General features: G+C 43.1%; 2 protein-coding genes across 4 annotated transcripts in view; both read right to left on the bottom strand.

Annotated features, from left to right (window-relative positions):
* Positions 1–47: 47 nt before the first annotated feature.
* On the bottom strand, positions 48–8296 carry rev1 (REV1 DNA directed polymerase). 3 transcript variants are annotated; one of them, XM_049729024.2, is made up of 22 exons: positions 8080–8296; positions 6895–6966; positions 6652–6781; positions 6397–6565; positions 5875–6327; positions 5012–5724; positions 4846–4938; positions 4648–4773; positions 4465–4573; positions 4262–4390; positions 3974–4128; positions 3786–3905; positions 3486–3706; positions 3224–3396; positions 2921–3138; positions 2660–2841; positions 2332–2595; positions 2160–2259; positions 1877–2076; positions 1666–1816; positions 1441–1543; positions 48–1359 (listed from the first exon to the last, which is right to left on the bottom strand). In XM_049729024.2, exons 1-22 carry the CDS (start codon positions 8209–8211, stop codon positions 1248–1250), a joined length of 4125 nt encoding a protein of 1374 aa, XP_049584981.1. In that variant the 5' UTR covers positions 8212–8296; the 3' UTR covers positions 48–1247. The 3 variants fall into 3 exon arrangements, with proteins under 3 accessions (XP_049584981.1, XP_049584982.1, XP_049584983.1); XM_049729025.2 differs by having other exon boundaries at positions 4657–4773; XM_049729026.2 differs by having other exon boundaries at positions 5012–5706.
* Positions 8297–9287: 991 nt separating this feature from the next.
* aff3 (AF4/FMR2 family, member 3) overlaps positions 9288–14911 on the bottom strand; it is a 12942-nt gene continuing 7318 nt past the window's right edge. The window contains exons 9-19 of the mRNA XM_049728510.2: positions 12752–14407; positions 12376–12503; positions 12047–12197; positions 11884–11981; positions 11738–11801; positions 11329–11465; positions 11172–11243; positions 10994–11087; positions 10859–10908; positions 10582–10790; positions 9288–9977 (exon numbers count right to left, since the gene is read on the bottom strand). Of these exons, the coding sequence (XP_049584467.1) occupies positions 9856–9977; positions 10582–10790; positions 10859–10908; positions 10994–11087; positions 11172–11243; positions 11329–11465; positions 11738–11801; positions 11884–11981; positions 12047–12197; positions 12376–12503; positions 12752–14407 (2781 nt within the window). The 3' untranslated portion in view covers positions 9288–9855. The remainder of the gene's footprint in view (positions 9978–10581; positions 10791–10858; positions 10909–10993; positions 11088–11171; positions 11244–11328; positions 11466–11737; positions 11802–11883; positions 11982–12046; positions 12198–12375; positions 12504–12751; positions 14408–14911) is intronic.

Below are 14911 nucleotides of genomic sequence, written 5' to 3'. Positions count from 1 at the left end.
AGTACTGAGGCAGGAAAAAGAAATGACTTAAGACTAAGTCAACAAAATTAGAAGTTAACATTTTATTATTATTATCAAGCTTTAGAAAACTTTCACAGCTTCAGGTCTTCAGGCACAAGCCAGAATTATAAAGACAAATGTTGGCCGGTTCGAAAATGTGGCCCATTTGCTTTCACCAACACATCAATGGGGAGGAGAGGAAAACATGAGAAGCAACAACTTGGAAAGTGAACAATACCTCTCAAACATTCATATGCAGAAATATTACACTAATTTGATTTGCATATATAGTTTTTTTTTTTTTTTCCTCCAACCAAGCACAGCATTTCTGAATGATGAGCGCTGAATGTCATGCAATACAAATTTACAATATAAAGTTAAAAATGTAACATTGTTCAGATCAAACTTGTGTCCAACGGGACATCTTCACTAAATAACACAAAAGAAAAAAAAATAGAGGTATTATATTGACAAGAGTGACAATCAACAGTTAACCTCTTAAGTGCTCTTTTTCCCCAAAGACCCAAAAGGTCCAGTTTGCAGTTACTAAGAATTCATTAAATGTAAACAATGCAAGAGGTAAACCCTTCCATTAAACAAGTACATTGAAAAACATTTTTTTTTACATATTTTAATGACAACGATTTGGCACTTTTTTTTGCAAAAAATGTAAAATGTCAAATGTTTTGCAGCATTTTTTTCTGCTTTTTTTAAAAAGTAGTATCAGATATGATCAGATATATTAAAGGAGAAAAGAAAAATCTTACATTGGGCAAGTCGTGTACCTTTTAATTTGTAATTGCACCTTCCTCCAATAAATGTGTCAGGCACTTCCAATGAGTCGTTTTACTTTTTATTTTTGCAGTTAACTTGCATGACAGTTAAGAATATTAAAATGTTACTTAAAACATTAACTGTGCGGTTTAAAAAAAAAAAAAAAAAAGAGGGGTGGGAATTATGGAGAGAAGAAAACGAATTCACTTTGCATGATCGATATGTGACAAACTGTGTTCCACTTTGGAGGCCCCACTGATTTCCAAGAAAGAATACGACCTATAAAACAGGGAGCCGGTCTCCAACAGTTCTGCCCTTCGGTTGACTTGGTCTTTAAAAGACAAACAAATACAAACTTCCCAAAAAAATTCGTGGCTTTTGCATTTCTTCCTTGGCTCAGGAAAGCTGTGACGTCTATGCAGCTTACAGAAGCCAGCGGTTGGGTTCAAATTGAGGAAAAAAAGTGGATATGTTCATGCAATCTTCAGGGTGCTACCGTAGGTTTGCTGCACAACCACCTGCACGTTGTCCACGATGAAGTCAAAGGCCATACTCCACACAGACTCCAGCGACTGCTGCATGATCCTGCGGACACAACATGGTCACCGGATTTGTTTTCAGATAACAGTAGGAGCGATGAACGGCTTCGTTCGTCGTCAAACTTGCCTCTTCATGTATTTTATGATCAGATCCAGCTTCTCCAGATCCTTGTCTTCGATTAGATCAGTGCAATATTTCACCACCTGCAGAATGTCCTCCTCCATGGGGTCTGACACAAAGTTACAAGTCTCAATACAATCCTTTCACAATGACTCATTTGACTCAATCTCGCATCAAGATGATTCAGATTGTTCAATCTTTTTTAACAATATTGCAGAGTCACATGTATACCTGTCATGGTGGTCACCCATTCCCGTAAGAGTGTTTTAATATCGGGTAGCTCAGAAGCTCCGGCCAATGCTGGAGGAGGGCGAAGGATGCATTTTGGCGAAGACTCTTCGAGGTCCTGCTTTGAGGAGGATGTGGATGGACCATTTTCACCCTGTGCAAGCAAAAGTTAGAAATGTTCCACTTCCACAAAAAAAAATCCTTGCTAATCTACCTTGAATACATTCATAGGCTCCTTTAGTTTCGTAAAAGGTGCTGCTTTGGCAGGGCTGTTCATGAGGCGGGGCTTCTTTTGAGGCGATGGGCCCTTTTTGGCAGGGCTTACTGCGTTCTTCCTCTTGTATCGCCGCTTCACTCGTCCGACGCCGGCTCCTACAGACTGCTTCAGCTGCAAAAGTGCATTCTTCTGCTCCACTGCGGGGAAATAAGAATGAGAAACAGAAAAAAAAAAAAAACAACTGTGCTGCAAATAGAATTAGAACACTTCAAAGGCGTACATGTTTTTGTCTGAGGCTGGTTATTAGTAGCTCGGTTGTAGGCAGACTTAAGTTCCTCCTGGAGCTCTTTGGGGAGAGCGGCGAAAACTTCTGGGTCAACCTGCAATCACACATTAGAGAAGAAATATATTTTTTTTAAGATGACACTGATCAGCTACGAACGTCCACATACCTGGGAGTAGTTAGGCAGCTCCAAAACAATTCCAGGACTATCCGGCTGGTTTGGAATCTGCAGTAGAAGCGCTCCAGGAGGTGCAGGGTGGTTGTTCAGTGCAGGAGGAGAACAAGTGGAGGAGACCAGCCGTGACTTGGGACTCAAAGGTTGTGGAGCGGCAGGATGGTAGTGTTTTTGTTGTTTGCCTTCTCTGCAAATCCACGACTGTTCCACTTGTAATCTTAGCTCTGCGGGCAGGGCTTCCAACACGGATAGATCCACCTTGGACATCATATAAACGATGTTTGTGTGTAGGAAAAAGCACACAGCGAAACCGAGTGCCTACCTGTGAAGGTGAGGGGATTTCGATACTGACGTCGAGACGCGTTCTGGGGTGTTTGGGCGTTTGTCTGCATGCTTCATGTTCCTTGCTAGTTCCTGGAACTGTTGCATTGGGAGACTGAGGAAGCTCAACGGTTCCAGGTAATCCAGCTCGGGAAGGGGGCTGATCTTTGTCGTCACCAGCATCTGTGACGTACATATGACTCTTTGTAAAGTTTGTAAATACTGTACATCAACTGAAGCAGCGTCAACTAAAGAGGCTGACCTTTGCTGGTGGATGCATGGCCGAGCAACATTTCTTTGATGGACCGTGTCCGAAGCCCGTTGACATTGTTGTGAGCAGAGTGACTTCCCTCAAGAAGTTGGACCTGGATGCCGAGGCCTCGGAGGTCCTGCACTGGCAACTTCATAGTGTGGAACATCTTGATGACCGTAGCGGCAATCAGCTGGCCACTGGCCGTGGACTGTGCTAGCATCACTGTCCTAAACAAAAGACGAGAAGAGATGAACACATGAAAACGTAATGTCAAGTCGTTTGAAATACAGCATGAAGGCAACCCCCTCGTACTTGGCAAAGTTGTCGCAGATGCCATGGCCGCCGTATTTCGCCGTCTCCTGGGGTGCGCCCTCTTTGCGGACCATGACTTTGAGCGTCACTCTGCGACCTTGCAGCCCGGCTTCTTGTAGGCGTCGCTCCACCTCCATGGACAGGCTGGATAGGAACGACTCCGCCTCATCAACCTGAAAGAGCAATAAGTAGAAATACATGAGACATTTGCACACCGCTCTCACTGAAACCAATTAAAGAGTCCAGGAAGTGTCAGTTTGACCTTTTTAAAACGTATATTGTAGTTCATCTCTGCCGACACGGACTTCCTCTCCTTCTCGTAGCGGACGGGTCGATCATCGAGACCCCTGCAGAAACGGAACAGCGTCTGTCCCGATCGAGGTCCAAACTTCTTCTGCAGCTGAGTCAGAGAAACGTTCCGGAGGTCTCCGCATGACTTGACCCCAATAGCTGCCAGCTTTCTGCCCATAACAGGCCCTACACCTGAAAAAAAAAAAAAAAAAGGCAAATATAAAATCTTAAGAACACTATAATTCCAATCAACAGGGGGTGCTGTACTCACCTGGTAAACTGGTCACTAGCAGGTCCCGGATAAAATCATCCACATCTTCTGACTTTAAGAAATACTGCCCATCGGGCTTGGCTTTGCGTGTCGAAAGCCTAGCCAACAAGATATTGGACCCTAAATAAGATGAGAAGTAAGAGTGAATTCGAAATGCTTGCTTCAACTGATCCCAAACGCGCACTCACCCATGCCAATTGAAGCGCAGCATCCCGTTTTCTCCTTGATGTCTGCTCTGATGGCTTCAGCCAGATCCTCTGGGTCGACCCCCAACTCGGCGATGAGAGCTGAGGCGTCCAGTAGGACTTCGTCACAGCTTAGAGCTTCGATGTCATGGGTGTAACTGCAACCGAAAAAACAATCGGCAAATCATATCAAATCTCCATCTTGGATGGACACTAAAATAAAACAATGACCAATATTTTACAATACAATATTTTAAGGTAGCGCCCGAATCGAGCAGCATCTCCTCTTACCCGGCCAAAGTCTCGTACATGGTGAGGGCCACCTCTTTATAGGCGTCAAAGTCGTACGGGACGGACTGCAGGCTGGGGCACAGCTGTTTGGCTTTTCCGAAAAACATCCCGTTCTTCACACCTGCCTGCCTGCGAGTGAACGCCGACGCAGCGGCGAGTCAGTCAGTGAATGTTATTCAGAAGATGTAACGTGCATGTCTCACCTTGCAGCATAGCTACAGGAAGCAATCTCCGCCATAGAAAGAGCCTGGTCCACTCCGTTAGCATGGACCTCTTGAGGAGCATCATCATGTACATCTTCAAACTCTTTCCCTGTGAGGCAAAGCAACGTGCGTCATTTCTAATACTAAGCACACCTTCGATTGGATAATTTCAACAGGTATGACCGTTCACACCAGGTGGAGCCAGAGAGTGTTTCCTCTGGTAGTACTGCTGCTCCAGCTGTGGGTTGGCCCCTGGTCTTAAAGGAACTCGCATATGCCCACGGTTACTAGTCACAGCTACGGGTTTACCTGTGAGAGGGAAGAAAAAAAAACTGAAATTCTAATATTTTGATAACTTTATTCATTTTAGACAAACCTCACCCTTGAGATCAGGTCGATGTCGGATCCCAACAGACACAAAGAAACAATCCATGTCCACGTGGAGGATGCAAGATTTAACTGCTGTCTGTGTATCTGACAAATGAAAATAAAACATCAGGAAAGTTTTTTTTACAAACTTACAGTACATATTTATCGCTTTTTCTACCTGGGCTTCCAAAAGTACGTTGCTCCACCAATTTCCGAAGTCGCTCTTTGCCCGGAAAGGAGGCTCCGCCCGACGCCCTCCGCTTGTTGTGCAGTTCGTTGACGTACTCGGAGAAGCCCGTCCTCCATGTGGAGATCTGGTGTAAACGCGAGTGAGCGTAATACTCTGAGATCAGGCCGCCCGTCTGCGCCGACAGCTGAGCCGCGGTCGCCGCCTCGTTGGGAGATCCGGACGCCGCCGTGCTGGGATGAGGTCGGTCGGTTGAGTTGCTTTCCAAGGCAGGGTGGAATGAGAAGGCATTCTGGTGACTTCCGTTCAGACGCACGGGAATGTGTGGATGAGATGTTGGCAAATGAGGAATTTTGTCAGAACTTGAGTCAACTTGACAGGAAGTCTGTTGCGACGAATCGAGCGCATCTTTCAGACACGATTCCTCAAAACGAACGGGCGACAGGTCGGACTGTTTCGGAGGACTGCTGGGGAACTCGTAGGGGTCTAGTTTGTTCAAGGAAGTGTCTTTATGTTCGGGGCTCACCATTCTGCATTTACTCAGGTCCTTGGAAACAAAATGTTTGTCTGTAAAAAGGTCCTTTGATTTTAAGGCACCGTTAAAAAGATGAGCATGGCCATTGGTGAGGGGCGAGGGGGCGTTGATGCACTCGGGTGTCAGGTCTGAGGTCTGCAAGGATCCATTCCTGCAAGTTGATAACAAACTGAATGAGAAAAAAAAAAGGAAGCAAATTTAACAGTTCACTTGGAAAGTGAACACACTGAACTCCCTAGTATGAATAATATATTGCTTTGTACATTAGCGGCAAAGTCACACAAAAAAAAAAAAAAAACATTGGCATAAAAAGACTCACACTCTTATTTCCACTTCCTTGTGACTCCTCTGATGCGTACTGCAGAAAGCTTGAGGTTCATGTTGGTCTGCACTCTGTGGCTGGAGGGTATGAGGTGAGAACACTCCCGACGGTGGGCGCTTTAAGGGGCTTGATTTAAATAGCGGGTGGTGGGAATCGGAACTGCTGCGGTGTCTGGGTTCGACACTAAAGTGGCTGTGCTCAGGGTCGGTGTGCGAGAATGCTGAGGTGATGAGACGTGGGTTGGGCGAGAGGCTCTTCTGGTGAAAGTCTTGGTGCTTGTGAGAGGGGGAAATGGAGTTAGGTGAGTCTTGCTTAGGAACACTGTGATGACTGTGACTGGGTCCAGCGCTATCTGAGGTCTGATGCTGCTTTAGAGCCGGAAACAGCGGCCCTTTGTGTTTGGCATACAGTTGGTAGTGCAAGTAAGGGAGGCGATGCCCTGCTTTTATGCTATTTTGAAGAAAAAAAAAAACATTAATACAGATCATTGATTCTCATCTGCGTTATAGATGAACTCACCTGTCGGTAATCCAGCCGGGCTTGATGACTTTTTCCCCTTTCAGCTCCTGAATTTTGTTGTTTGGCAAATTGTTGGCAATGATATGGGTGGTCTTGGAGCGGGAGTAGTAAACGTGGAACTGCCCGCCGTGCAGCATCATCAACCTGCGGAGCTCGTCTGCACTTGGTTCTGCCCACAATTCACAAATTCTGACTTATCTTATGAAGGACTACAAATGACATTTTGGCCTGTTCCAAAATCTGAACATATGTTACCTGTGTAGCCGTTAACATAGATGGCCACCCCAGAGAAAATATTGGAAGAACTGTCCCTCTGTTTCTCCTTGGGGGCATCACTTTTGAACTGCTCCTCCAACTTTGACACCTTGGCAGCCATGTAGCCGCCCTGCAAACAAGAATGGGAATGAGTGACAACATTGTACATTCTCTTTATGTATTTCATATGAAAAATAATGTTAATCTTATGTGACACGATTGACACTGTTAAAAGGTGCTCACGCTCTCAGCCCAACCGTTGTCATCGCTGGCATTGGCTTTCTTCTTGGTCCACACATCTCGACTCATACTGAGCTACCTGAAAACACAAATAAACACATTAAAAATGGACTGTGCAGAGAAGACGGTGCCAACTGTATAATATTTGGAGGTTACACACATGGTGTAGTACTTACTGATTACTATTGGATTGTTCCGAATGTGCAGTCTTGATTTTTTTAAAAATAGATTAATCACAATTATCTATCAGACAGGTAATCGATTATCAAATTAGTAGACAAAAATGTTGTGAACTGATTGTTTAAAAACCATGCTTAACTTAAAATTGTCCAAATGCTGAGAATTTCAGCCTGTCAAAAGTAAATATTCAGATTTCTGTAGTCCTTCAGGGAAACAGTCTGATTCTCTGTCTAACAGTTACCAAATTTGACATTTGAAAATAAAAGGAATTTGTTTGCACATTTTCTGCAATGTCAATTTCAAATAATGTCCTGTTTTTATTAAAGGGACGAATTAAATACATTTTATTTGACTCAATTAATCGAAAATATAGTGACAGAATAATTATAAGAATCATCTTTAGTTGTAGGCTGCAGCTCTACTTTTCTGAATATTTACGGCTACAAGGTCAGCTACAATTCGTATTTACTGTTTTCGATATTTCGTGTCTTTAGCAGAAAATTTATTTTAAAATTTTTGCGTAGGAAAGCTACAGATACAGATTGTTCCTACTTTCATACAAATTTGGGGGAACTCAGTGGTAACATGAGAACCTCTTGCTTATGTATGTTGTTCGTAAAGTGTTTAGCAATATTAAAATATATCAATCTTCAAACGACAATGCATTAATAGCAATGTATGCAAGCTTTGTGTGGTACTCTCGGGGCATATCTAACCCTAACCCTAACTTATTAACGAAATGCAAAAGCACTTTTGTTAGCTAACATTAGCCTAGCACGAAATCACAAAGGGCAAATCGCACAGAGTTCACGTCAGTTCAAGGCAAATTATTCCAAGCGTCAACTAATCGCTGGGGGAAACGTTACTACCGCACACAAAAAAAAAAATACAAAAATAAAACAGTAAGAAAACAAGAAGCAGCTGAGCGCGTTGTACACAAACGGGGCCATGTGACAAACATGGAATGTCGTGTTCCTTTTGTGCTGTCAAAATGAGCACACGGCAGACTTGCCTCCGCATGTGAAGCTGTCCAGTCGTCAAACCTTCGGAAATTCCCCAAGACAGAACCAGCCTTTTATTGTCCTTATTCGGCTTCAATAACCTTTTAGAGTCATGGCGACACACCGGGTAGTTGGTCATGTTCTACATCCCGTCAGGTCTCCATTGCTGCCGCTTCTCGGATGGTCCCTTTTGCTTTCCATTCTATCTGTCTGCGCTGTGGGAAAAAAAGTGTAGAGAAAGCATATTTCCGGTATTTTTCAAAATAAAATACAATCGAGGTTAGGGAATCTGATATGTTTTATTGTTGGATAGTTTTTGGGCCACTGCCGGAAAATATTTTTAAACGTTTAGCTTGCTCTAGGGTTGTCGCCCATTCACCTAAATTAACTCTTGGCCCATAACTCACGAAACAATGGCCGAATTCGTCGTGGCTATGAATATGTCCATTTCCAAACACTTGATTGTCGACCCTCACCGTGATTTTATTTTACAACGTCAGCAGAGTTTGCTTATGCTTCCATGCTATTCTCTCACTCGCTTTGCAGACAGTCGATGGGACTGTCTGGGATGTTTTTGTCCTCAAATGAACCCACTGGCGTCGCACAAATATGTGTAATTATAGGTTACATCATGATGGATCAAACAGTACGTACTTAATCCATAAATATACGTTTAAAATGACAATTATCCGCAGTGCACGTGCTCACAGACTCCGAGGATTAGGACGCTTTGACCTATAATGCACGTGAGCGCTGTCATTGGCTGTTCACTGTTGCCATGGCAGCAGACATGAGATGCTGAGGTGTCATACGCCTACTGTTTTTTTGCAAGTCGGAAGTATAGATGGAGAGGCTGACGTTCGTGTCCTTTCACAATTATATAATATGTTCAGTTGATTTTTTTTTTTTTTGTAGTTTCGAGTAGTTCAGTACTGCTATGCATCACACAGGGATTTTTCTGATATGTCTTAAAATGTATTTGATTTTTTATCCTGCCAAAATACACAAAGGATAAAGAATAACTGGCCAATCTACATCTACTTGTGACTGTCACTCTATATATCCTTTTATCTCTATTGTCAGCAATATTTTTGTTTCAATCAATTAACAATTAATTGATTTTTGTTGTGCTATAGATTTCCGAATACCCCCTTCAACAACAGATGTCCACCATTTTCCATCTTGAGTCAGGATACAAATTAATAATGTGCTCACCTGATTCAATTGACTTTTCACTCCTCAAATTTAGGCAGTGAGAAAGCCACACTTTATTTCTTTGTATTTGTTTTTCTTAAACAATTCCAAGAAGTATTGCACAGTAGAACAAATATTTAAATATACAAAAAAAACATGAAATCTTCATTAGCGCACAATGCAAAATTGTAAAAACTGTTTTGTACAGCACATATTAAAAAAGTACAACTGTAACGAACATATGAAAGGCCTTTGCGCAACAATTGGCAGACATTACAGTGACTGAGTCCTGTTTATGTCGCTATTGGATATTTGGCAAAGGATTAGAGGCTTCAAATCACTATGCACATTTTTCCAGGTTCATTTAATGAGGAAGGAAGTGGATGAGTCCTGAAATTGGTCAATATCATTTCTGCAGGGATGTTCACAGTTCAGATCTCTTTTGTTCAAGGGTTGGGAACCTATGGCCCGAGGCAAAATGCTCGTAATATATAATTATAGACATTTGCTCCAGTTCTGCAGAGCATACTTTCCGTAAATGATAGGAAGAAGGTTTTTCCTTGTTGACAGATTGGGCATCTTGTGCATGTTAGTTAAGTTTGGCACTGATGCGAATCCACTGAAGAGCTTGTCTGGTGTACTGGACTGCATGAACGATGCTGCTGTGAAGCGTCAATGGCCCGGACAGAGTATTCAAGTAGTTAAAGAACTCTGAGTAGAAAAAGAATATTCAAAAAAGAGATATTTTCAAGTTAAATAATGTGCAATGCAGGTAACCCTGTGGACTAGTGGTCAGTGGAAGGCTGGGCAAACATTTATATAATTTATATTGTTTCCTTTTACTAATAGAATAGTAATAATAAACAATGACAAAAAATATTTGATAAAATAGATATTTTAACTGTAACTGTTCAAAAATTTTTTAAGATATTTTTTTCAATATATACTCACTACTACTACCTGTACTACAACTAATCATTAGTAGTTTTTTTACAATAGTAACTAATGTAAAACTCAAAGAACAAGAAATGTAAAATTGTTTACTTTTAGAATAAAATAATGAAATCTAAAGTTACTTTTTATTTATATAGAATTCAAAATAAAATAAATATTCTAAATTACAATCATTTCAAATCTAATAATTAATTCTATTTTTTTATTTGATTTTCCATAATCAACTTAGTTCTAATTCATGAACCAATTATTAAATTAACTTAAACAAATGTGTTTTTTGTTTTTAAATGACCAACATTTTTCATTTTAATATACCCAATAAATCATTTAATCAGTTATGTATGACGATCAATGCACATACCTTTACTCTCTTTTGCCAGATTGTCTGCAACCTCCCAGTACTCATAGCTGTACAGGACACTATTGGTGATATTTAGGTGATTTGCCGCCATCTGGTGGATACGTTGAGGTATGCTTATGAGTGACGGGGAAGTACTGTCCCCATGTGAACCCCGCCGGATGTGTTTGGTGGCATCGGGTAGTTGGGGAGGAGAGGGTCCTCCTGTATCCCTGCACGATAAACGCGAGAGTGTTTTGAGTCTGATTCTTGGAGCAATTAGACTTTGTTGTCTGCTTACTTTCCGGTGTCATTCCAGCAGGATGGCATCAGAGGCACTTTGGGAGAAGTCTGGAAGGAGAACAACAGTAAGGAGATCCTTTTTCTTTCTGGTCCACTTCCGATTCCAGCACCGGCGATACCAATCGTGGCTTACCTTAAAGTAGTCGAGTAGTACTTTAGAGTATTTCAGTGCATGATCCTTCTTTAAACGAAACATCTGCCAGTAGAGGAGGGCGAGACATCGAAAGCTGCGAACAAACAAGGACGATTGAAAGTCACTTTGAATAAAGTTTCAAAACCGATCTTTGTGAGTGAGAAGTAAACTTACGCACCAGAGGACTGCCAGCTGTTTGTCTTCTTGTCGTGCACCAGGACCAGAATGGCTCTTTAGCCTCATAGCATACCTGGAAACCCGTTTAGTTTATTTTCATTGGGGAATTAAATGTTAATATCTTTTTTGATAGAATTCTGAGTATTTTTTTAGCTCACCTTATGAGCTCCACCGTCTCCGCATACATCGTGTAGGGTGATTTTGCCTCCAGCGGGCCATCCTCCATGGCTTTGCCACATTCCATAAATGAGAGAGCAGCGTCGACGTAATTTACGGCCTTCCCCAGCTTGTCCACCTGGAAGGGGACAGGGCTAGCATTAGCAATGATGCTATTTGGTGGAATTTTCTTAAAATGAAAAACAAAAAAAGACAGAAAACATGGAATGAGCATTTTTAAAACCCTGAATAAAACAAGGTCACAAATAAAAAATAGATAATAAAGTACACACCCTATTTTTTTTTCTTATCTGTACTTTTCAAAATTCTTGTTGAGTTGCATTCCAGCCACATCTTACTTTTTGACTTTTATCTAAAATCGTACTTTTGTTATCGTGATCGTGGACTCACCATTGCATCTGCACGGTGCTTCATCCTTTTAGCTTCGTGTAAGTAGTACTCGGCGTGGTGAGGCCTGAAAATGTGAGAAATGAAATGTTAATTATCGTTTGTTAGTCAATCCTAATGAGGTGGCATCGTCCAAAATGATCGCTCACGTTTCTGTATTTGCCACGGCTGCTCTGTGTCCTGCTGGGCCCCAGGAATCTGACAAAGGCCGTCTGGACACTTTCACATAATCCACCTCCTTTTTTGGCTAGGGGAAGTAAGTGAAAAATAAAAATCAAGACAATCGTTTGCAAGTAAATCGTTTTGTGTTACCTTGAGTGCTGAATCTTTGCTCTTATCTTTGTTCTTGTGATAAACCTCCCCATTTTTTGATTTGGATGTATGTTCGGTGGTCTCAGGGTTGTCTGACAGCGGTGACAGGGGAGATAACGGCTGCTTATCGTCTAAGTACTCTTCCAAAAATCTGTCAACAAACACGAAGCATGCTGTAGCAGCCATTTTATTAGGAACACCAATTTTATACAAGGTACATTCTACGAGCTGGGATTTTTGGTATGTCCATTTTCAAATGATTTCATTAGGTCATACCGATCAGCATGTGTCGATGCAAAAAAATAAAAATAAAAAAATCCAACTCTTACCCATTATGCACGGTCTCAGTTGAAATGCTACACTCAGCCACATGTAATGAGGCTTTTGTGCCAGAGGCGGCGTCTTTGGCTTGTGGCGTGTTCCTCTTGCTTTCTTTATGTGAGACGCCATTCTCCAACTGTCACACACACACACACACACACACACACACAACCAATTTACTTGCCAGGAATTAGTGGACATCTTCATTTCCTACTCCAACACTAACTAAAGTGCCCGGAGAAATCCCACACAGGCACGGGGGGAACATGCAAACTCCACACAGGGAAGGTCTGAAGTGGAATCGAACCCGGCACCCTCCTAACTGTGAGGCGGTCGTGCTTGGTGACTTTATATGAAAAGGTATTAAAAAATGCTTGGTGTTACCTTGCGTTTTCTTTTGCTGTCTTTGGAGAAGGCATCTGCCATGTAGAGATGTTTCATAGCCTCCGTTTGCTTGTTTTTCGTCTTTGATGAAGACGAGGAGGAGTTAGTGGCTTTAACGGTGGAATTAACAGCTGTGTCCGGGACCCTCTTGAGGAGACAGAGGTCTATGTGCACCACCAGGTTCCCCAGTCCACGTTGGGAAGGCGCCGCGGCCTGCTCGCTTCGCCCGAACGGGACCAGAGTGTAGAGTCTGTGCCTGGTCTCACTCTGCTGCCCCTCGCCTTGGCTTTCGGAGGTCTTTCCTCTGGACTTGCTAGAGATGTTTTGAGTTCTCCTGCGAAGTTTCTGGAGTGAAGTAGAGTCTGCCGGAACCTTGGCGACTTGTGTCTGATATTCCGAATCGGAATTTGTCAGAGCAGAGGATGAGCAAGACTGTCCTTGAGGAGGCGGGCTGAGTGAAGATGAAGAGTCTCGCCGCTTGGTCTTCTTCTGTGTTCTTCTTTGGGGCTGATTGTTCTGAGGTTGTCGCTCTCTGAAATGGATTGTTTGGCACTCCCGGATTTGTTGTTTCTCCCGAGGCCTCCTCCGCTGCTTCTCGATAACTACCGCCTCCTCTTCCTCCTCTTCTGCGGAAGTCTCGATCCAGCGATGTCTCAGGAGCTGCTCCTCCGCCAGCCTCCTGTCTTCCTTTCTCGCCTCCTCCCTGTGCCTATCTTCTCTCCTTCTGTCTTTCCTCCCCTCGGTTTGAGGAACTTCTCTGCGGACCACGTCACGTTTCTTGTCCTGGGGGTTCTTGTGGGATGTTCTAGAAACATTAACAGCACTCGGCTTAGCCCAGGGTTGTGGGTTAGGACATGGTCTCGGGTGATTAACAGCTTTGGCGCTCGGGCCTTGACCGATGTTGTTTTCACGGCCAGTTGGAAGAAGGTGTTGAGAACTGTGCCGAAGCGGAGAAGGAGCCTTGCCGGGTCGGTCTCCCTGAATGCGCTCGTATTGCGATGGGTGTTTGGCCGGCTTTTTATTGCCTGGATGGGAACGGTTCTGTGGTCTGCGACTATCACTGCGGGTTAAGATGGCTTTGGATTTGTTTTGTTTTTGGTCTCTGGGTTCTGCGGGCTTCGCCTTTGTGCTATTTGTGAGCTTGGTTTTGGCGTCAGAGTTAGACAATGGGTCAATCCGTGACCTAAATTTTGCTGCGTACAGATGACTTTGAACCTCAGGGTAGTGGTAACTCTGCAAAGGAGATGAAGTGGGACTTAACTGAGCTCCTCTGTGACTTGGTTTTGGGCTATGCTGCACTCTTGAGCTCCCGCATGGACTTGGGATTTCACTTGGAGCTGGACTCAGAGTGGAGCTGCGCCTGCTATTGCTGGGACTTGGACAGGTGCTCGGGAGCGGGCTCGGACAGAAGCCGTAATCGGGACTCAGCAGGGGGCTGCTTGGCCTGAAGCTCAATTGCGGGCTGGGAATGGGGCTTTGGCTAGGGCTGTATTCCTGATTGCTGTCCCAGCATCTTGCCGGAGATGGTGCTTTGAGTGTGCGTGGGGAGGGTGGATCTCCAGAAATGCTACAGGTGGGGTCACTTGGAGCTACCTTGTTCTGGGACTTCTTCAGCCACTTATCCAATTGCCACTGGGCAGCTGTGGAGCGATCAGTCTGCGGAGATCATTGAAGAAAATGGAACTTCAGCAAATCATTTTGTGTTTTATTTAACTGTGTTTGAGAGTGAATACATCTCAAACAAATATGCACAGCAAACATTCCAAAGCAGCTGGCTGCTTATTACCAGCACCCCCAGTGAATATTTCTTCTTAAAGCAACACGTGTAATCTCAAAGATGACACACAGTTTACGCTGTGATTCATTTTTGAATTTCGGAGAGGATTAAGGACATATTGTGAAGCTAACATGTATTTTTGTTTTTGGAGTCCCTGCAACCATGGAGAGAAAACGGAGCCACAAAAAGACTGAGAGCAAGATTTGGAGCTGTATGTCAAATGTGACAGTAATCAAAAATAAAAAATAAACCAACATTAAGATGTTGAAAAAGTAAATTCATTTTATCGACCTGACATGTCCTGTTTTTAATTTTTTTTTTACCATACACACTTTTGATGCTCACTGAACTGATTTTTTTTTTTCACGATTATAGCTGACAAA

This window comes from Syngnathus scovelli, chromosome 8, assembly GCF_024217435.2.
Source record: "Syngnathus scovelli strain Florida chromosome 8, RoL_Ssco_1.2, whole genome shotgun sequence".
Taxonomy (NCBI): Eukaryota; Metazoa; Chordata; class Actinopteri; order Syngnathiformes; family Syngnathidae; genus Syngnathus; species Syngnathus scovelli.
Note: the sequence above shows the minus strand (reverse complement) of the source record. Positions and strands in the feature narration are given on the sequence as shown.

What these genes read in the sequence shown, in the direction of transcription:
- rev1 (XM_049729024.2), bottom strand. Translation starts at nt 8,211, where the DNA reads ATGACCAACTACCCGGTGTGTCGCCATGACTCTAAAAGGTTATTGAAG. An exon ending in TCCTGTAGCTATGCTGCAAG is followed by an intron (nt 4,391 to 4,464) that starts GTGAGACATGCA and finishes GTTCACTCGCAG; the next exon opens with GCAGGCAGGTGTGAAGAACG. An exon ending in ACAATATACGTTTTAAAAAG is followed by an intron (nt 3,397 to 3,485) that starts GTCAAACTGACA and finishes TTGCTCTTTCAG; the next exon opens with GTTGATGAGGCGGAGTCGTT.